The following is a 19,514-nucleotide window of genomic DNA, read 5'->3' as shown; positions in this document are numbered from 1 at the left end:
AAAAGCAAGAGCAAACATGAAATGTGGTAAAAGTAAGTACAAAGCAAATCACAAATGGTGATATAAATCTGGGGAGGAGTGTTACCTGATTAGAAGCAGAAACCAAATTCCAGTTCTATTTACCAGGTAGTCAGACTATCAATAGTTCTCTGTCTAAAGCTACAGAAATGATTTCCTGAAGTCAAGCTTTATTTATTAGTAGTAATAAAGCACTCTGGATGGAAGGTAGTTAAGAAGTTCCAAAACTTAGGGTTTTTTTCAGTACCTCGGAAGATACTGAATTTGTACCATGAACTATTTGCATGTTAGGGAAAACTACATTGAAACCACCCGTCTCTTCAGGATATTGTCAGCAATGACTGTGGCCTCACCAGATCCAGAATCTATAGGGCAATAACATGGCAAATTTTAATGATTTATTGACCATTCACACTTTTAGTGCTGGGCCTTATCCCTTTTTTCCTCCTCCTGCTGTATCTCTTTCTGGTTATGCTTTCAAAAACAAGCAAGTTTTCAATAAAGAACACCACAAAGCTGTGTTCAGAAGGCAGTAAGTACATGGAATACAAAAGCTAACGTTTGTGTTCCACCATCAGGAAATATATTCACTCTAAGTATGATTTTATTGGAATAGTGGAACAGCGACATGATTGTATTTACCTTTGTAGCATTTTTTCATGTCAGGACCCAGCCACATATTGTCAGGACAGGCACATGTATACTTGGGAGAATGGGGAGAGATCTGAGGTGCAGGAAGACACAAATACTCGCAGCCTCCATTTGGCTGGGGACTGAGCTCACAGGAATCTGGAGCTGTGCGAGGATGGAAGACAAGACAAGTTATTTTTCTAATTATTTCTTGTTCTTGGCAAAGAAGTATCAGGTCCTCTAAGAAGACTCTCTTCCACTCCCTACCTCAATTAATCAGGCTGCTTAATCATCTTTACAGTTTGGAATAGAGTGAAACCTCACAGACTACTATAAAAACTGCCCAAATACATAATGAATGGCAAGCATCACAGTGACAAGAGTAACTCACTGTTATCAAAGATGCTAATTAAACAGCTATTAACAAATTGCAGACTTTTCAATAAATGCTGCCGCTGAATTAATTACGCAGGAACTTCAAACATTAGGCATTGATTTCACATTATTACCTGTGCTTTCTCTTTCATCAAGAACCGTCAGGAAGCATTTCATTTACTAACTAAATAAACCTGATTTAGGGCCATGATGCCCCACGGACAAGTCTTACCTTTAGGCTGCTTTAATTCATGAAATACCACAATGTCATGAGGATTATTGAGATTTTCTGCCAAAATGGAGATGTCCAAGCCATTCAGCCTGTTTGCGCTGAAGATTGCTTCATTCTCCAGGTCAGTCCAGAACACTCTGTCCTGCAGGAAATGCATAGGATTTCTGACCTGGCCCTGCTCAAATCCAACTCAAGTTGGATTAAACTCCAGTAGTCACAAAGTCAACACACTGTGTTCCTACCTTGGGGCACCTTTGGCTCGTGCTACTTCTATCTGCAGCTTTTTCTTTTTTTTTGGACGCTGTCATTTCTAATGTTCAAAAGCACAGCAATCCTACACGTTTATAAAGTGCTTAGTAATTCTGAGTAGCTATGAGACTGAGACAAGGGAGCAGAAATTTGGTTAAGTACAGAAGAGTTGCATCCATTCTGTTTCTGAACCATTTTTTTTTTAAAGGGCCATACCAGAAACTTTTGTTATCTCTGCTGATTTTTTTCTCCTTTCCAAAGATAAGACCTACATTAAGCAGGTATCTACAAAGAGGCCAGTGCCTACAGCACACGTGGAAGATGAGTATCTATTTCTCTTTTTTTAGTAATATCTTTAGTATGGCATACTATGATTGAAGATACAAAATAACTGGTCAACGAGGTACACAGGGATTGCAGTTATCAAACAGTATTTAGTTGCTTGGTCAGCTATGTATACTGCTGCCTGCTAAAAACCATATATATTTCAGTAAGGAAAGGCACATTGCTGGAGAACAAGGGCAAATTATCAAAAGCAAAAGGGTTGTCTGTTATTCTAACCAGCCATTCAGATGAGGAAGGGTGTACAGAGGTTAAATAACCCAAGAGATCCTTCCAAACATTGCTGATGAGGATAAAACTAAAGAGCAGTGATGTCTTGGGGAAACCTGTGCCCAAAGTTAGATGCCTAGACATCACAGACATTGCGTGGGAGGAATAAGGATTTTAAGGAAGAGGGGTTTGCTGAGTCAAAAGCCAACCTAGTTAAGCGAAATGAAGAGGACCTTGACAGGGAGCCAACCAGACAACTTTCTCTGCTATAGCTTACCTAGAGTGAGGTGCTAAAATTGAAGCTTTTATTCCCATAATCATTTAAATAATCACAGAAAGGAGCTTAGCTACAAGAGAGGAGACTTCACTGCCCCAGGACTTTGGCAATCCTCTACCAGTGAAAGAAGAGCTGGATTGTCTCTCTGCTTCCACCCAGGCAAAGCAGGGATTTGAATTGTCTTTCATACCCCTGGAGTACTCCTGAGATAGGATGGGGAACGCAGAGTTTCGAACGCATGCTTAGCATGAGATACAAACTGCAGGGAAGCCATTAGCCCTGGGCCCTGCCACTGGGTAGCTGTGTATAAACTAACGGCAGAAACATGGATGCCCATTTATGTAGTAATTTCTGCAGATCTCAGCAGGTCTTAGGTTCTTCCTTGATGACATTTGAGGATCTGAACTGTACTATTTCATTACTTACTGCACTGCTCTTAGCAAGGCTACAGTGTGACACTGAACGGTACAAGAGTACTGAATCTACAAGACTAATAGGGTTTTCAATGGAACATGCTCAAGTAGGAGTTGGAAGCCTAACACCTTTGTGAAATAGGCTTATGTCTTTGTAGGATCACAGCTATATTTTTTGGGGGGCAGGGAATTTTCTCTGATGTGTGGCAGGGTTTATGTGTCGTAACTGGAGCAGTTCAGCCTGAAAGAGAATTATCTGACCCTTTCAGAACTAGGTGAACAAGCACCTTTTTAATGCCAAGTCCCCAGCCTCAGCAATGCACTGGTGCACAGTGACTGCAGGGGGAGCCCAGCGAGTGCCTTGCTGGCACAGATACTCCTGAGATACTCCTGAGACAGGTGAAAACGTTTCTGAGGATACTTCTGCAGATACTGGGATGGACAACAGAAACAACTAGCCAACGCAGCAAAATTTAAGGGGCCGTCCTGCCTTGAGGGTTCTGCCGGCACCAGAAAATGCAACACAGGCATGCAAAGATGGTGTGAAACAAAGCTGCTGAGAGCAGCAGAGCACTCCACTGCAGGCTGAGAGGTTGCTCTGAGCCCATGCAGCTCCCCTCAAAGTCCGACTTTGAAAAGACGAGAGACGTGTTGCAGTGTCATTCAGTGAATGGTTGTCCCACCTGCTGATCACAGTAAGTGGCTTCTCCCTTCCCTTGCTAATAGTTTTGGCTTTGTATGGACAGTTGGCTCAATTCAAATCACGGAAAACCCATTACCCATTTTCCAGTTCTGTGGGAGGTGTTACACTGGGCACCACCTGCCCCTCATGGATGCACTGGTACTACATTAGGTAAAAGCATGAGACAACGCATTGCTCCTGATTAAGGGCTTTAGAAAACAGTTTTCATTGCTGAACCCACACCAGGTTAATTGGTTTCTATAGCAGCAAACGCCCTCACTGAGCTTTCTGTGCTATGCAAAAGGCAGAGCTTTTAATCAAGAGGAGCTTTGAGACCTCTTGCAGTCTCCAGTCTGTTCTGCATCCGTTTTTGACTCTTACCTCAAACACTGCTAAGCCGAAAGGATGGCTCAGATCGTCAACAGAAGAGATCAGAACTTTTCTGTTGCTGCCATTGAAATCAATGCAGGACAGTGAATGCAATTTGGAGTCTACCCAGTAAAGACGCTGATTCAGCAAATCTGGGAAGTGAAACACAATGAAGCAAAATTACACACAGCTCCTGCAACTCTTTTTCTCTTGCCCAGCATGTTTCTCCTGCTGGCAGCATGACTAATCTCTTTATTATTGGACTTTTTTTTTTTTTTTTTTAACACTAGTTCTGATTTTGAATCAGTGCCCAGATATGCTGGGATAAGATCCTATTAAAAAGATTAAAAAGGAGGAACATTCTGGGGGGCTGTGTGTGTGGGGGGAATGCCTGACTGACAGCTTTGTACAACGAGGTTCTTTTGTTACCAGGAGGAGCAGGCCAGCAGCAGTTTGAGCTTCCCAGAGTCAGTCCATCAGTGCCTGAGCGAAGCTTCATCCCTCTCAAGGCTGTTCGGTCCTTGGCCTCTTGCTGGAGAACAACTGTGATTCAAATGAAACGCCTCTCTGAAGGAGCAGTACAATTTGAACATCTTCAGTGAAGAAGAATCCTGGGTCCAGAAACCCTTCTTGTGCTGCAGGCTGGGGTAACGCTGGTGGTGGGGACACTCCTACCACAACCAGCCAGGTTTTGGGGAAGGTGCAGGTAAGAGTGGGAGGGAAGGATCCAATATTATTTAGAATGCTAAGCACTGAATTTCTCTTCCTGGAGCAAATTCACTCATTTTGGATGAGATTCACTAAACAGAATGCAAGTGGATGAGTGCCAACACAAAACAAGTTCTGTTATTAAACAAGTCATTAATTAATTTCTTAATTACTAAAGGATAATATTATTTGTTCACAGCAGTAGCACTTCAACACTATGCAATGGTAGCAGCATTTTCTCCTACATCCTTATCATGGCCAGAATTTTCAAATATAAAACCAAGCAGAGAACCTCACATCTGCATGGCGTTAAAACACATACAGCTGTAACTCCAGAGGAGGGCGTCCCCTGCTGCCCCATGAGAGCAGGAAAGCTCCTTTCCACTCCGGCAACTTGGTGAGGCAGTGAGAACGACCACAGCCCTCTGTGGACCAGCAGGATGCAGATACGAGCCTAGATGGGTTCCATCTTGCTACCCCCACCCAGAGTGGCTGGGCAGGCATGTTGACGGGGAATGGGCTCTGCAGGCTGTCTCTTTCCTTGATGTACCATGCATTAATCAGTCCAATGAAGTATCTTGACACTGCTTCTGAGACAGGTTCAGGCCCAGAGACACTAGCACCAAGGACTCCGATGCTTCCTGGACTTCCAAATGGTTGTTGCAGCTCTGCATCCTCCCCCAAAATTTCTCTTTGCCTTAAGGCACACCTAAACACAACTCAAAGTTCCTGCAGTATGAGGTTCTGTGGCAAGACTTACTGCATATGCTTGCTACTGAAATAAAATCACTTGTGTTGGAGAGCAGTAAGTGACAAAGTATTTGCAGGATTTTTGTGTGCAGGTGCCTTTGCGCATTTACAATTTTGTCTTCCTGTTTAACAATAAAAATAAATTTATGTCAGCCACAGTGGATGCTGTAGCTCTAACCTGGGCACTTACCAAGTGTGATGCCATTTGGCCACTCAATGTTGTCAGTCACCAGCACTTGCCGCCCCATGCCATTCAGGCCAGCTTTCTCGATCTTAGCTTTGTCTCCCCAGTCAGACCAGTACATGAACCTGAAAGAGACAGATGAAAGAAAACAGTAAATTGAACTCTAGTGTAAGAAATCTGCACTACTAATCGGAATAGGAGGTGCCCTGTTCTCTCCTTACTACAGCAAAGCCCCTCAGCCACTTCAGTTAATTCTGCTATGCACCTAGTGTAGCCACACACTGTCCCACAGGGTACTCTGCCACAAAACTTGCACCGGAATGCAAAATCTCACCTTAGTAACCCCATGCAAACTATCTCCTGGTGTGTCTGCTAGGTATGTGGACTTCACTTATCCAAGTAGCCCATACACATGTCAGACAGACTATTTCATCTCCCAGCACAACCTACATGCCTGGACCAGCTCAGACCCATTGAACACATGACCTGACCATTATTTTCAGAACTTTCCTTAACAGCAGTAGCCTTGCAAAGAGTTAGTTGAACCATCTCAGCAGTCCCATTTAAGTTCAATGGATCTATCTATCTTAAAGGGCATCTGAAGCCTTGATGAGATGAGAACCACCCACAAGTTTGTAAGAGAGGCAGAAAGAAGACTAGAATGTCTCTGTTGGTGAAGGGAGTGTTTGTGGTCTTTACACCTACCTCCGTGTGGGATCAACAGCAATGGCTCTTGGCTCACTGAGGTCACTGTTGAAAAGTGTCCTCCTCCGGCTTCCATCTGCAGTGGCCACTGAGATGGTCTTGTTTCCGGAATCCGTCCAGTAGATATTCTTATGAACCCAGTCTATTGCCAGTCCTTCAGGAGAGTTCAGCTGGCTGTCTATCAAAATCACCTGCTCAGCTGTGTCACTCGCTTTGTCTATGTAGGCACTGCAAAGACAGGACTCGTCACTGGACTGACACACGGCACAGAGAGGGCTGTGCACATGTGCATTGGGTTGGATCTTAGATAGCTGAATGCCAGGTAGCACCACTGCAACCCCACGGAAAGAAAGTGCACATGTGGCAGCATGATTGACATAGAAACCCTTATGGCTGCATGCTGCAACCCTCCGCTTTCTCCTGCAACTTTTTCTTATTTCCCTGTATCTGGATGGCAGGCATTTCCAGAATAGGGAACTGTCATTTTATTTTTCTACCTGCTTCCTGCTATAACTGCACAATTCAGCAAAACATTTGACTTCAGGCACATTAACTTCAATAGCATCGATTCATGGGATCTATGGACATTAGAAATATAATCTCCAGTGCTCTGCTGAACAGAGTTGAACTTCGCGTGCAAATAAATGTGCTTAAATGTACTGCAGAATTAGGACCTGTGTAACTAATTATGATTCATCAAAGCAACTCATGAAGCTGTACTAATTTGGCAACTGATCTCATTAGATACAAAGAAAATGTTCACTAAATATCAGTGGCAGCCTCAAAATCTTTCAAAACGCTAATGAAAGGCAGCAAACTCCACATGGATGTTTCATAAATAACTCAGTGTTGCTCCTACAAGCACACAGGCTGATTCTGTTCTGTTGCTCCTGCACCAGTATCAGTTGCTCTGAGTGAACTAAAATGGAGTTATTCTGAGTTTGCATCAGTGTTTCTAAGAGCTTGGTCTGCCTCTTAGAATAACTTGGTACATCTTAAAAAAGTGACCAAACAGCAGAAAGTTTCCACCCCCCGAACATTTGAAACTGCAAGATGGTTTACATCTCCTGTTCACTAGCCATCCTGCCTTTGGTCATGGAATGAGAAGGTAAGTCGTATAGGAGCTGAGCTCTCAAGTATCAGATTAGAGACTTGGAAACAAATGTCTAAAACCAGGAATTCTTGACACTGTTTTATGCCCTGCAGCCCAGGCTGGAATGGCTACGTAGAGTCAGCCTGGATTAACAGCATGCTACTGCATCTTCACTACAAGGAATAGTTTTGGTTTCTCTCTGGCCCAACACCATATGAACGATATCATTGGGGTTCTTCAGGGCATCTGACAATGCTCCCAACACTCTGTTATTTTAGTCTGATGAGCACCACATGTTCTAACTGCACAGCTCCAGGTCAGTTAATTCCTCCCCAGTGAAACAGTCGTGTTCAATACTTCCCATCCACCACTGCAGTGAGCTGCTGTGCTGTACCCTCAATGTGATTCACTGCACTGGTGGGGAAGCCCAGCAAGGCTCCTGCGGCTTTCAGGGAGGGCTGAAATACAGGTGACATTTCAATTCTCTCAGTAACTAAATATTGTAAAAGATCTTCTGACACCCCAAAGGGGACATCACCTTAATAGGAGCAGATCTGGAAAGGCAAGTGAGGTGAGCATTAAGAAAGATGGGATGTCTTGCCAGCAATTACCTCCTGCACCATAGTTGTCACTTTGTGATAGCCTCTCAACTATAGACTGCTTTTCCGCAGAGGACTCCTGCAGGTGGAGTCCTGTTCTCTGCTGGAAGGACATGGTGGCCTTTTGTTTAAAAGTGTTTGATATTAGTGATAGTCGCAGTATCTTAAACAGGAAAATTAATTGTTAAAAAGTTATAATTGCATATAATTGTTTCCCTACAGAAAAGGTGGGACTTACAACAAAGCTAACGCAAGCAGGAGTAAGAAAGAGAAAAATGCTGCTGTTTGGAAAAAGGCTTGGTATAGCCATGTTCAGGGTATGAACACTGTTCAGTGGCCCCCAGTGCCCCAGGGCATTCACTGTCAGAGAGCTGCAGAAGTAGTGTGTCTTGAATAATTCTCTGTGTATGAATACAAAGCCCTTACCCACCCCTGCCTGTGCCTACAGAATCAGACACAGTGAAAGCAGCCAGCTTTCTTCTGAACCATCTTCCCCATTTTCAGAGGCCCACAGGCCCGCTCAGGGTACCTGCCTAGCAACTTGAGTGCTTAATACTCAGCACAGCCTGGGCAAATTTCCCTGCCAATGGCATGGGAGCTACCACAGCCTGCAGAAACCCTGGCTTGGCTCCCACACACTGAAACCAATCAACCTTTCCCTGATCATTAGCTAAAATCCAGAACAAATCACTGTAGAAGCTGCAATAGGGTGCAATAGCTATGCAAATCAGAATATACATGGGGGATTTTCAGCTCATAAATTAAATGCATTTTTGACTAGGCACGCTCACAAGCCCCGGTACATAATACTGTGATGGATGCCATAAAAACAGCTGAAGGAGGAGGGAGAATGAGAATTACAGAATGTGTACTGTGGGCAAGTGCTGTGAATTTAAATCCAGTCTACCAGAGACTACAGTGGGCAGCTAGTATCTGTGTTGCTACCTCCTTGCTCCCACCATTTGCCTCCTTTGTGCTTTCAGATGCTAAGTCCTTTGTGGTTTCACATACAGCAAGCACACAGCAGAGCAGCAGTCTCATGCAGCATCGCTTAGCAATATTATGATTCAGTAAACAAGAGTCTACGTGTAATTGCACAAATGCAGCAGGATCTATTATTGACAAAAAGCCTTCCTGTATTATCAAACCAGAAAACGGCACAAGCCCCTGATTTCTTTATCAATTCCTAAAAAAGCTCACAAAGTCTGGGCCACAACAGGTAATCCAGTAAGGGAAGAAAAGCCCTCAGGTTCACTGTACCCTGCATTGTTCTCTACAGATTGTCCTTAAGGGGTACAGATTGAACCATAGCTTTTGAAAGGTACCAAAACACACATTCTCTTGTCCCTTACCTGTAGATTTTTCGGTAGAACAAATCACACCAATATATTCTGTTTGTTGACACTTCCACGTCCAGCGCCACAACATTCTTCAGCATGGGAATGATGCGAGAGTAGTCCCTTTTCACCAGGTCTATCTTACGGACCTCATGGCGATTGGTGAAGATCAGGTACGGACTCTTGCCTACCACAGAAAATAAGCTCATTTGTCATTTTAGCAGCTGACCCAACGGCTGCATTCAGCTTTCATTTCTCAAACAACAACAGAACTATCAGTCACTGATAGTTCTGCTTTGTAAGGAAGCTTTACACCATACCAGAAGCAAGTGTAAATGGCTTCTAGAAGCAGAACTATCACACGTGGACACGGAGGACTGCAGCACCTCTGTGGTCACTGGATGCACACTGGCTCTTGGTCTGCTCATTCTGCTAAGCCACAAGCAAAACTCTGGGGAATGTCCTCACCTTCAGTTACACATTTTAGATACAAAATACATGGGGCAGATTTTGGTGACTCATGGCCAGGACAAGGAAGAGATGGCCCTCTAGGCTGGCTGGAGGGAAGGGAGGCAGCCAGACTTGAGGCATGATAGAGCCACATGGAATACAGCAAAGCCAGAACTTGTTGCCAGGGAGGAATTTTAGACTGTCATGTACATGCAGAACTCACACAGTCCACCTGAGCAATTGGGCTCAGACAGTTCACATCTCTTTTTTGTGGGGCCAGAGCCTGCAGCCTGGGTCCTGGTGATACTGCTACTGCAGTTGTGATCTCAGGCCAGCCCAGGCCAGAGCCTCTCAAAAAGCATAAAGTTGACCTGAATTTTCCAAAATACAGCAGAGCAGGACACATAGAAACCCAATAGTTATTTTGCTTAGAAGACCATAGCCAGAATCTTAGCCTCCACAGTTATTCACAGTGGCCCCCATGGAGGCCAGTTTCCTACTGTAGGAGGCAGACACCTATGCCTCTAGGCTCAGACCAAGAGGTGCACATCTTTGCCCTCTGCAAGTAGCAGAGCATGTGATTCTCTGTGTTCTTAAGTGTCACTAAAATAAGCTGCGAGTCAAACAGCTAAAGCTTTAGTTCGCTCTTTGTGCGCCTCTGTGTTTGAGGGAGGCTCAGAAAGAGCTTTAGTGGATTAGACTGGTTTGTCTCCAACAGTTGCCAGTAGAAGATGCTAGCAAAGAGCATCTTTCCACTGGGGATTGAGGAACATGATACTGAAAGGGAAGAGCTGGGACAAGGTTCTAGCTCTGGAATACGTCGTGCTGCAGGGCTCCCAGCACAGACTCTCGGGCTCAACAGAATTTTCTAACCAACAAGCAGATCAGTGTCCCAGAATTTGGGTCAGTCCTAACTCACTGAAGCTGTGAGACTAACAGACTTTATGAGGACAGCAGGACACTGTGCATACCATATAGAACCTGGGAAGAAAGAGGCCACATGAATGTGGCAATTTTTTATTGCAGGTAACTCGCTCTTCCCCAGGAGACCCACTATTTCCATTAAAGAAACCCCCAGCATGGCTAATGCTCACTCTTGCACAATTCAACTTTCATTTTTGCAATAAGGTCGAGCAAACTGCTGGTGTTCATGTTGGTATTTGCGTAAGAGGTTGGGAAGGTGGAGAGGTGGCTAACCTACTGTGCTTTAATTGGGATGTTTTCTTCCTTTTAATACTACTACCACTAAATGTTTTTGCTGCACTGTTTTTAATAACACCTGTCAAGACGCTTTCTTTTCTAGTTTCAGCTTCAAACAGCCAACTAGTGACTGTAATCTTGCTCTGTACACTGTTAAAATATTCTGATCTGCGTGATCAGTAGTTCTTGCCTAGAGACACATCTGCTATCACTGCAGCAGTTCTCTGCTGCTCGAAATGAAATGTCGTTGCTTGCTTGCTTTTCTAGTTTCCTTTTCTGTTCCCCTAGCCTCAGCCCTGCAAGCATGTTTTCTTATTGGAGTTGTGATGTTGAGCAAGCAGAGTTTAAGTGCCTGTGGCGTTGTCTTACCTACAGCTTTGCAGTTCTTGGACAGGGTGTCCATCTCATATCCCTCGTAGCACTCGCACTTGTAGTCCCCCTTGTAATTAATGCAGATCTGGCTACAAGCGTCTGGATTCTCACATTCATCTATGTCTGAAAGGAGTGTTTGAAACCCATCAATAACTTGAAATCAAACCATCTGTGATGGAGCAACGCTGAAGTGAATATAATCACGTCTCTGTATGGTGAAACACAAGGGACTGCTGTTTGCATGTAAATTACCTCCACACGTTTTTTTATCCAGAAGCTTGTATCCGAGCGGGCATTCACATTCATAACCGATCTTCAAGTCTTTGCATATGTGTGAGCAACCACCATTGTTCATAGAACATTCATTAATACCTGGAAGGGATATACAGATTATCTATGACAAAGGAGGGCTTTTAGTTGTAAGATTAAATAAAATTAAGAGGGGTCCTCAGAAATTTTCCCGTACCTATCAGCTTTTGGTAGCAGGAGCTGGCCCCATAAAGCATATGAGTGACTTCACAGATAGGAAGCTACCACCATATCACTTTCTCGCCCTTTATTATTCCAGACCAACACTGTAGGATCATTTGGACTGAAAGCTAGTGGCTAAATGAACAGGGAGCCCCGGGGATACAGCGTATGTGAATCTCTGCATCTCATCCCATCAGAGAGCTGCTGCTTTGAGCATGTTCTGCCACATGTGAGAAACTTCCAAGGGACCTACGGGCTCTCTCCAGGAGACTCCTTCTTCCCCATGTGCTGGTTCATGTTGACTTTTCTGAACAGTCTCTCAGCTTTAATAATTCATGCTGGGGGAGTCTCATCTCCCAGCGGCCAGCTATTTTGAAATACTGTACTATTTTCCCATCTAGCTCCAAGGAATGATCTATGTGAAAATTCCAGAAAACACCAAAGTACAGTCTGTCAGAGATACTCCATTAGCACTGAGATACAGTCCTCCCACAAACACCTCCCACACGACAGTCTCTGCTGGCAGCCTGCATCAGCCCAAGAGTGCCATTTATGAAGCAACAGCCCCCATCCTCTCCTCGGTCCCTGTCTAATCCAAGGCCACCTCTCTGATCCTGCTTTCAAGTGCTGAAATGAAAAACAGACTAAATGGATTCTTGTAACTAGAACTGAATGAGAGGCTGAGGAAAGCTGGTTTCCTGTCAGAAATAACATTTGTTGTTGTTGTAATTAACCTACACAAGGTGAAGAGGAAGTCCTCTCCCTAAGTAAGACTGCTGAACAGAAGCTGTGGGATTTCAGGGATAATGGGCTCAACTAGAACAAGCAAAACTGATTTGCTTCAATCTATAATGCAATTTAAAGGCAAATTTTTCATTCATCTTTAACTTCTTGCTTCCTTGCGCACTGCAGGTGAGCAGTATAGCAGAGCCATTAAACCAGTACTCTTGGAAGAAAACGAAAACAACCACAAGCCAATTAAGTCAGTAAGACTAGGAAAATACCATGCCAGAAGGAAACCCATCTCAGCTTTGGGATGCTTTCACCTTCCTATCAAAGACACACACATATAGATAGATATCAATATGTTATTAATACAGCGAGTTCACTAGGCTCCAAGAAAGTGTCCACAGAGTCACATTGTGTGTTGTCACTGTTCAATGATGTTTATTAATGGATATCACCTATTCCTACACTTGCATAGGCCTCTAGCAAATTGGGTCATAAACACGTACAACAAGCTCTGTGCAAAATACTACAAAGGCTGTTTCGACTAACAAAACTAGCAAACCCTCACTTAGATGATTCCCATGGTTTCAGAGGTGCTTTGTGGAATGGATTTAGAGACTGTAAATTAAGTGCTGGTTCACTTGCTGCGCTTCTCAATAGGAGCTGAGGAGGAGCCAGGCAGAGACATTAGCCTGTTCTCTTTCTGCTGGGCAGCTGCTGCCCATTACCCAAACTTCAGCAGTATATTCACTGCCTGCCTAAAATAAGACAAATGACATTCTGTCTTCTGCCGTGCTTTTTTGGGGAATCTCAGAGGGCATTGCAGTGTGTAGCACACAGCTAGACAGACACACCAAGATGAGGAGCATGTCCTGCACCTCCTGCCTTCTGCATGGATTACTTGTGCATGGGTGTTACGTTCACAGCAATCCACATCATTCTGTACTCTTAAAGAAACATGTTTCCTTTGGGGGTATTCTCTGCTCAGCTTCCTAACTCAAACAACACCACTGCCAGCCTGGGACTGCACCAAGTCAGTCATGTCACCACCGTAAGGTTGAGCACCAAGCCCAGCTGTGCCATGCCACTGCCCAGTCTCCTAAGACAAACCAGGCTGCCAGCTTTGTTGAGAGACCTCCACAGACAGACAAGTTGCAACACCCACTCATAAAGACAGGGAGGTGTGGATTAGTGTGGAAGAAAGCAAGGGCATACTGAAAGCACAAGGTAAGAGCATCCTCACTAGGCATGCACACACACTTCTTGTCTGATACAGAGGAGAGACTGACAGTTCTTCCTGAATGTGAGCTATTTAAGAGGCAGGCACTGAGCTCCATGCTACTGGTGCTCCATGATGTCATGGAAAGGGATGCCTGTCTGAGACATTTCTGCACTAGGGAAAAAAACAAATGTGTTTGAGTGATGCTCCAGATTGGGGCTGGTGCCCACAATGCCTGGTGGGAAAGGTGGGAGAAGGGCTGTCCTAGGGAGAGTGGCACAGTTCTCTGGCCTGGAACTTTCTGTTTTGCTGACTCTGACAGCCCCCATGCAGACGCGGCTCTCGTGGCTTGCTCATTCTCACTAGCCCAGAGCTGGCAGGACGCTGCAGAGAGCAACCTGCTGTCATTTCTAAGGGAACCAGCAACAACATGTAAAACCCAGAAACAGCTGAAGTCATCTCTCAGTGATTGCCGCCACTCTATGTGTTTTCACCTTCAAAGCATGTTCCCAATGCTAAATTTTTATGATGTTATCATAATCTTACAATTCAAAGATAATTTAGGCAATGAGGCTAAATAAACTGGTCTGTGCTGTGGAGGACAGTAGTATCTGGGGAGAGGGGGAATTCCTGGTTCCTAGTCCCGGGCTTAGTTCATACATCCCTCCAAGAATAAAAGCTGAGCTGAGAAGGGCACAGTTCAAACTTACAGATGATCAGACTAGGCTACTAATTATATTCATATGAAGGGTGATGAGGGAATAAAGGCAAGGAAAGAGGAGCAGAGTGAGAAATAGCATTAGCAGCTACATGTGGTTACACTCAAAGCTGTGAGCACCAGATGGAGAAGAGGGGAAGCAGTTACAACAGGAGCAACACGTAGAAGGCAAGTACTGTACCACATTCTTTCAGAGGCTCGTCAGACCAGTCCCTGCAGTCTCTATGTGAATCGCACACTTTGCCTCCGTCAATGCACTCTCCACTCTTACACTGAAACTTGCTGGGACTTTCACATGCTGACTCTGTCATGTTGGGCAAGAGAGGAAAGCAACTAAGTTAGATGAGGCTCATGACAACAAAAAGCCTGATGTAAAGCTTCAAGAGGGTGTCATTAGCAGAAATGGGATGGGATTAAGCAAATGAACATTAAGCCATCATGCAAGGAACTTTTCAAGTCATGCAGTCTGCCTGGTCAGCACAATCAACTCTCCCAAGCAACCCCACTGCCAGAATGGCTTAAAACTCTCAACAGGAAGCAGCCTGCCATGGCCCAGAGAAACAGCACAGGCCTCTTCCCTTTCCAATGGCCACGCAGCTCTCACAGGCTTACACCACGGAGCACAAGGAGTGCAGAGCTGTCTGTACCTACCTTGGACGCAGCCTGCCTCGTCGCTGTTGTCAGGACAGTCGTGCACCTTGTCACACTGCTTTGCTCCGTGGATACAGGTCCCATCGCCACACTGGAATTCATCTGGCCGGCAGGTCACCAGAGCTTTAAGACAACACATTCAAGCATTAGCCACACAGGACTTGAATCTTTTGTGTGGTACCTTTTAGCCACATACCTCTGACACGGCTGGAGTTTTGCACCCTCTGTTGGCAAACACCACAGAGCATTGGCTGCTTCCAACAAAGCAACAGAGGCAGCAGCTGCCTCAGCCACTGTCCTCCTGTGCCCCTCTGCCATCCCAGATCACCCTCTACGTCCTTGGGAAAAGAGCCCCAAAGCCCATATGAGCAGATCTAGTCAAAACAGAATCAGTGCAGGCAGTGAGGCTTCTCGGTGAGACACAAGAAAGCAAGCAGGCAGCAAAACTATCAGCAGTGGAGCCCTTCCGGGGTCTTCAGTCTATGTGAGAGGCTAGGCTGTTTTTTAACTAGGAGTGCAGGGTGGCACTGGGTAGGCAAAGGCAACTGCTCCTTAGCTCTCCTTCCTTCAGAAAAAATTATATTTAAGATATATTTCAAAACACGTTCGGGCTAAAGGCATGGGCAAGAGACATGTATTGACTTTCTCTGCCAAAGCCAACGTGGTCACACAGGACAAAGCTAGCAACACAGACATGGTCATTCGGGTTACTAAATGCCCATGAGCTAAACAGACCACTGGAAGGCAGAAGAGCTCCACTGCACTGCAGCTTGGTGCTTCTTGGGGTTACAGGCCAAAAACATCTCCACAATGTCAGGCCAGGTTTCAAGCCTGAAGCTCATTTGCCCAGATCAGATTATTACAGACTCAAAACAGATCTGATGAACAGCAAAGTTGGGGAAAAAAAACCAGACAGCTGCACTGACCATACTAAAAGCAGTCATGTTTCCCTCCCTAAGGTTACACTAAGTGAGAGACCTCCCTAGCTGGGACCAGACTTGCACTGACAAAGGGTACAGGCACTTGCTAGCCATCGAAGGGCTGCAGCCTGTAGTTCACTGGCAAAACAGGGCCCTCATTCCTGGGACATGTTATGCAGCTTACTTCTGAGAGGACTGTCTTACAGATGTTTTCTTAAAATCCTGTTAAGGCAGTGCACTCTGGAGAGCTCTTGATTCTAGGCTTTCCATCTTGCTGATTGCATCCTGGTATCATATGACAGAAAATCACTGCCTCTGAATAGCTAGAGGTCAGCACTGATGTTACTACATGGGAGGTGAGAGCTACGTGGCAGACCTTCCTTGACAATTTGACAAACTGGTTCTAATACAAAAAGTACTACTTTCAGATAACCCAGGAAGAGCCACAGACATGAAGTGAGATAGCACTGATACCATAAAGTATTAGTTGCACAAAGGCTCAGCATTATTGGTGATTGCATCCCACAGGATGCAGGATCCAGATTCATGACTGCTTCACTGGACTTAGCTCTAGTGCATCTTCAGCCAGCGAAGGGCACAAGATACAGGGAAAGCCACAACTGCAGGGCTGGTGGGGGAAAGGAGAAATCCTGCCTTTAGAAATACACAGTATTCACACGAGGAAAGTTTGGAAATAGCACTGCTCCTTGGAGAGGAAAGCCATATGCACTATATTAGTAAAAAGCTGCAAAGCAAGAAAAAAATCTCAAGCAATAAGCATAGTTATGGGACCAGCCGTGTCGCCACATTTCAGCTAATAAACCCAGGCACAGAAATGGGAAACAGTGGGACATCTGGGACAGCAGCTCTGAACTAAGCATGTGGGAACTGCTGCTCTAAATGGAGAAAAATGAAGGAGAGGAAGAAACAAAGCTGTTGTCTGTGAGAATTACAGATCACAGATCTGGAAGTAGCACTGAGAGCTCCTGCAGGGAGGCAGAGGCACTTCTGCTTGAACCGTTCCTGCCATGTACAACCACCTGCCTGGAGAAGCCCTGATGATGGAGAGACCACCTTACCCCTAGGCAATCCTGACCTCTTCCAAGCTAAACCTTGGCCATTGCAAAGCTTTTCCTACTGTCTAGCTGAAAATTCCCTTGCCACAATTATTTCTTGTCTTCACCCCCAACATGAAAAACAGTTTACTTCACCTTTTCTGTAGCAAATTCTATATGTGGAGACAGGAAGGGATGGTCCTCCACTTCTGACTATAAGTATTAACCCCCCACAAAAGTGTAACATGTAATTAAAGCCAATGGGGGTCTTGTCTTTCCTGGAGCAGGAACAGGTCTCCAGTTTATCAAGCAAATCTGCATGACAACAGCTACAGATTTGGAAGGCAGCCGATATAAAACCTACTAATTGTCCTCAATTGTAATCTCCAAAGCTCTTCTAAAAAGAAGCTATAGCTAGATGCTAAGAATAGAAAGGTTTCTAATCCTAAAACAAATTAAAATGAAGGAGAATTTTGCAGGAACTGCAAAGACAATGTTGCACAAGCACCACAAGACTGAGAGAAAAATGACAGCACAGCTCTTAGCTCGGTTGCTGCAAGGACTGCAAAACACAGATGTGGGACTGTACAACATCATTGCACAAAGCTTTTGCTTCAAGAAGAAGAGACAGAAGTTTGGAGACCAGGCTTGGTTTCCTGGCTCACTTCCCACTCCAGCAGAGCTGTAGAAGTTCAGACCTTTGAGGAATGGCCCCTGAGCCTCTTAACAGACATCTAAAAAGAGCAATACAGTAACAACTCTTACTGATCACAAAGATATTAAAATGCATATACAGCATTTCTATTTTTTTGGTGTGTTTTTCAGTAGGAGGAGAGAGAACGCTATGTTTATACCTGGCCTGGAGAGCGTAAGTTTGAGGGGAGAGGGCCAGGAACTTTGTTATCCTGAAGCCAGGACATGAACCCATCTCAGCACCACTGGCAGAGTTGACAGCAGGTTGCCATCAGGACTATTCCCAAAGCAGAGCAATATCCCAAAAGGAGGGAAAAGCTGTGCTGCTTATTTGCACAAGGTGTTCAGAAAATTGCTGTGCTATTTTGGAGGGTTTAAATCAGTGAAGTCTCAGCACTTTTATAAGCCATCTCCTCTGCTCTTCAAATCAAATATGAAACAATTTACCAAAGCCCTGATAAATTAACAGGCACACTCAAACAGACACACTTCCCATTTGCAACTACTGGGCACAAGGCTGTATTGCTCAAATTCAGCAGATAAATTCCAGATTCCAAGTCTGAGCCTGTGTTTCTTCTGTCTTCTGGGTTTTTTTTCCCCCCAGAAATGAACTTAATCTCAAGAAAACCCCAGCATTTGCAAAATGCATCAATCCCATTTTATAGATGGGGAGACAGAGGCACAAAAGTGTGAGGTCAGGTCTCAAGGGATCTGTTTTCTAGCTGTCAGTTGTAATCATTATTTATTCTCCCTCCTGGATGCCCTAATGTGAGTTGCAAAGGACATTTTAAAATATAACTTTTCCAGATTTGGAGACTAATAAATCTAACCTAATGTTCATCTTATAAATATATATACATATTTGAATATATATGCTAGGGAAAAAAAACAACCACTCAATGTTCTCACACAGCTTTCCTGAAATGCCTCATTCCCTCCTATTTATTTGCTGTCTTGCTGCCAAAACCTGTTCACCAATTGTCACCCTTCATCTCTGCTCTACTCGTTTATCACCCCAAGATGATTATAACAAATGACTGGTGATGGCCTCATGACTTTTTTTTAAAGCATTAGCTCCCATCCCTCTATTTTATACAATGCAAACCCCGTATGATTCGCATTCACAAGAGAAGACACAGTGCTGGTATCTGCAGTTTTAATGAAGTAAAACCTAGTGGTACTTGTGCCATCCCTGTTGCTAAGGGGACGAAGCAGTGTCATACACCCATAACTCCCTGCGTGCCACGCGATACTGATCTCAAAAAGAGAATTTCTGGAGAGTAAAAAAAAATAATAGAGGTCAATCCCTAAACTCTTCAGTCCAACAGATAAACAGTGATGCTGAGTTTCCAGAGCTCTCAAATGTCAATTTCTTACTGCAGGCACATGCATCCAAGCAAGAGCTGCATTTAGGATGGGGAAGCAACATTAGTTTTGACTCTGACCCAGTTGACCCATCAGCTACACGAGCACTCATTGCTGCAAGTTCTCTCCTGGCTACTACCATAGAGATTCCCCTCCCTGTGGTGTAAAAAGCAGCAGGCTTATGCACCTCTTTGGCACTGGGGTGACTCCTAGTTTGCACGAGTGTAAAGGGCAGAACCAGGCACTCTGTACAGAGGAGCACTGCAGCAGCTAAAACATGGGGCTTCGAAACCCACTGTTTCCTGGCCCACAGGACTGAAAGCAGCAGAAGCAGCTCACAAGCTCATTTCTCCTGGGTAGATAAGCTGCACATTGTGCTGTACCGAGACTTACTGGAAAAAAACCTCGGGTGCTATATCTCCGCTAGTCAGAGATACAATTGTCTCAAGTCACTTCTGCCACGTTTCCTCCTTCCCTCCACTGGTTGTCAGCACTGTG

The 19,514-nt window shown here is 44.7% G+C and overlaps 1 protein-coding gene across 4 annotated transcripts in view; it reads right to left on the bottom strand.

Moving 5' to 3' along the window:
• Positions 1-19,514, bottom strand: part of LRP8 (LDL receptor related protein 8) — a 206,908-nt gene that overhangs the window by 6,211 nt on the left and 181,183 nt on the right. For 2 of the 4 annotated variants that reach the window (XM_076340176.1, XM_076340178.1), the window contains 10 exons: positions 14,984-15,106; positions 14,514-14,636; positions 11,448-11,567; positions 11,193-11,318; positions 9,189-9,360; positions 6,145-6,372; positions 5,446-5,564; positions 3,810-3,949; positions 1,256-1,397; positions 661-813 (listed from right to left, as the gene is read on the bottom strand). In XM_076340176.1, the coding sequence (XP_076196291.1) occupies positions 661-813; positions 1,256-1,397; positions 3,810-3,949; positions 5,446-5,564; positions 6,145-6,372; positions 9,189-9,360; positions 11,193-11,318; positions 11,448-11,567; positions 14,514-14,636; positions 14,984-15,106 (1,446 nt within the window). The remainder of the gene's footprint in view (positions 1-660; positions 814-1,255; positions 1,398-3,809; positions 3,950-5,445; positions 5,565-6,144; positions 6,373-9,188; positions 9,361-11,192; positions 11,319-11,447; positions 11,568-14,513; positions 14,637-14,983; positions 15,107-19,514) is intronic. The other 2 variants (XM_076340177.1, XM_076340179.1) reach the window with 1 other exon arrangement.

Source organism: Aptenodytes patagonicus, chromosome 5 (assembly GCF_965638725.1).
Source record: "Aptenodytes patagonicus chromosome 5, bAptPat1.pri.cur, whole genome shotgun sequence".
Lineage (NCBI taxonomy): Eukaryota > Metazoa > Chordata > Aves > Sphenisciformes > Spheniscidae > Aptenodytes > Aptenodytes patagonicus.
Note: the sequence above shows the minus strand (reverse complement) of the source record. Positions and strands in the feature narration are given on the sequence as shown.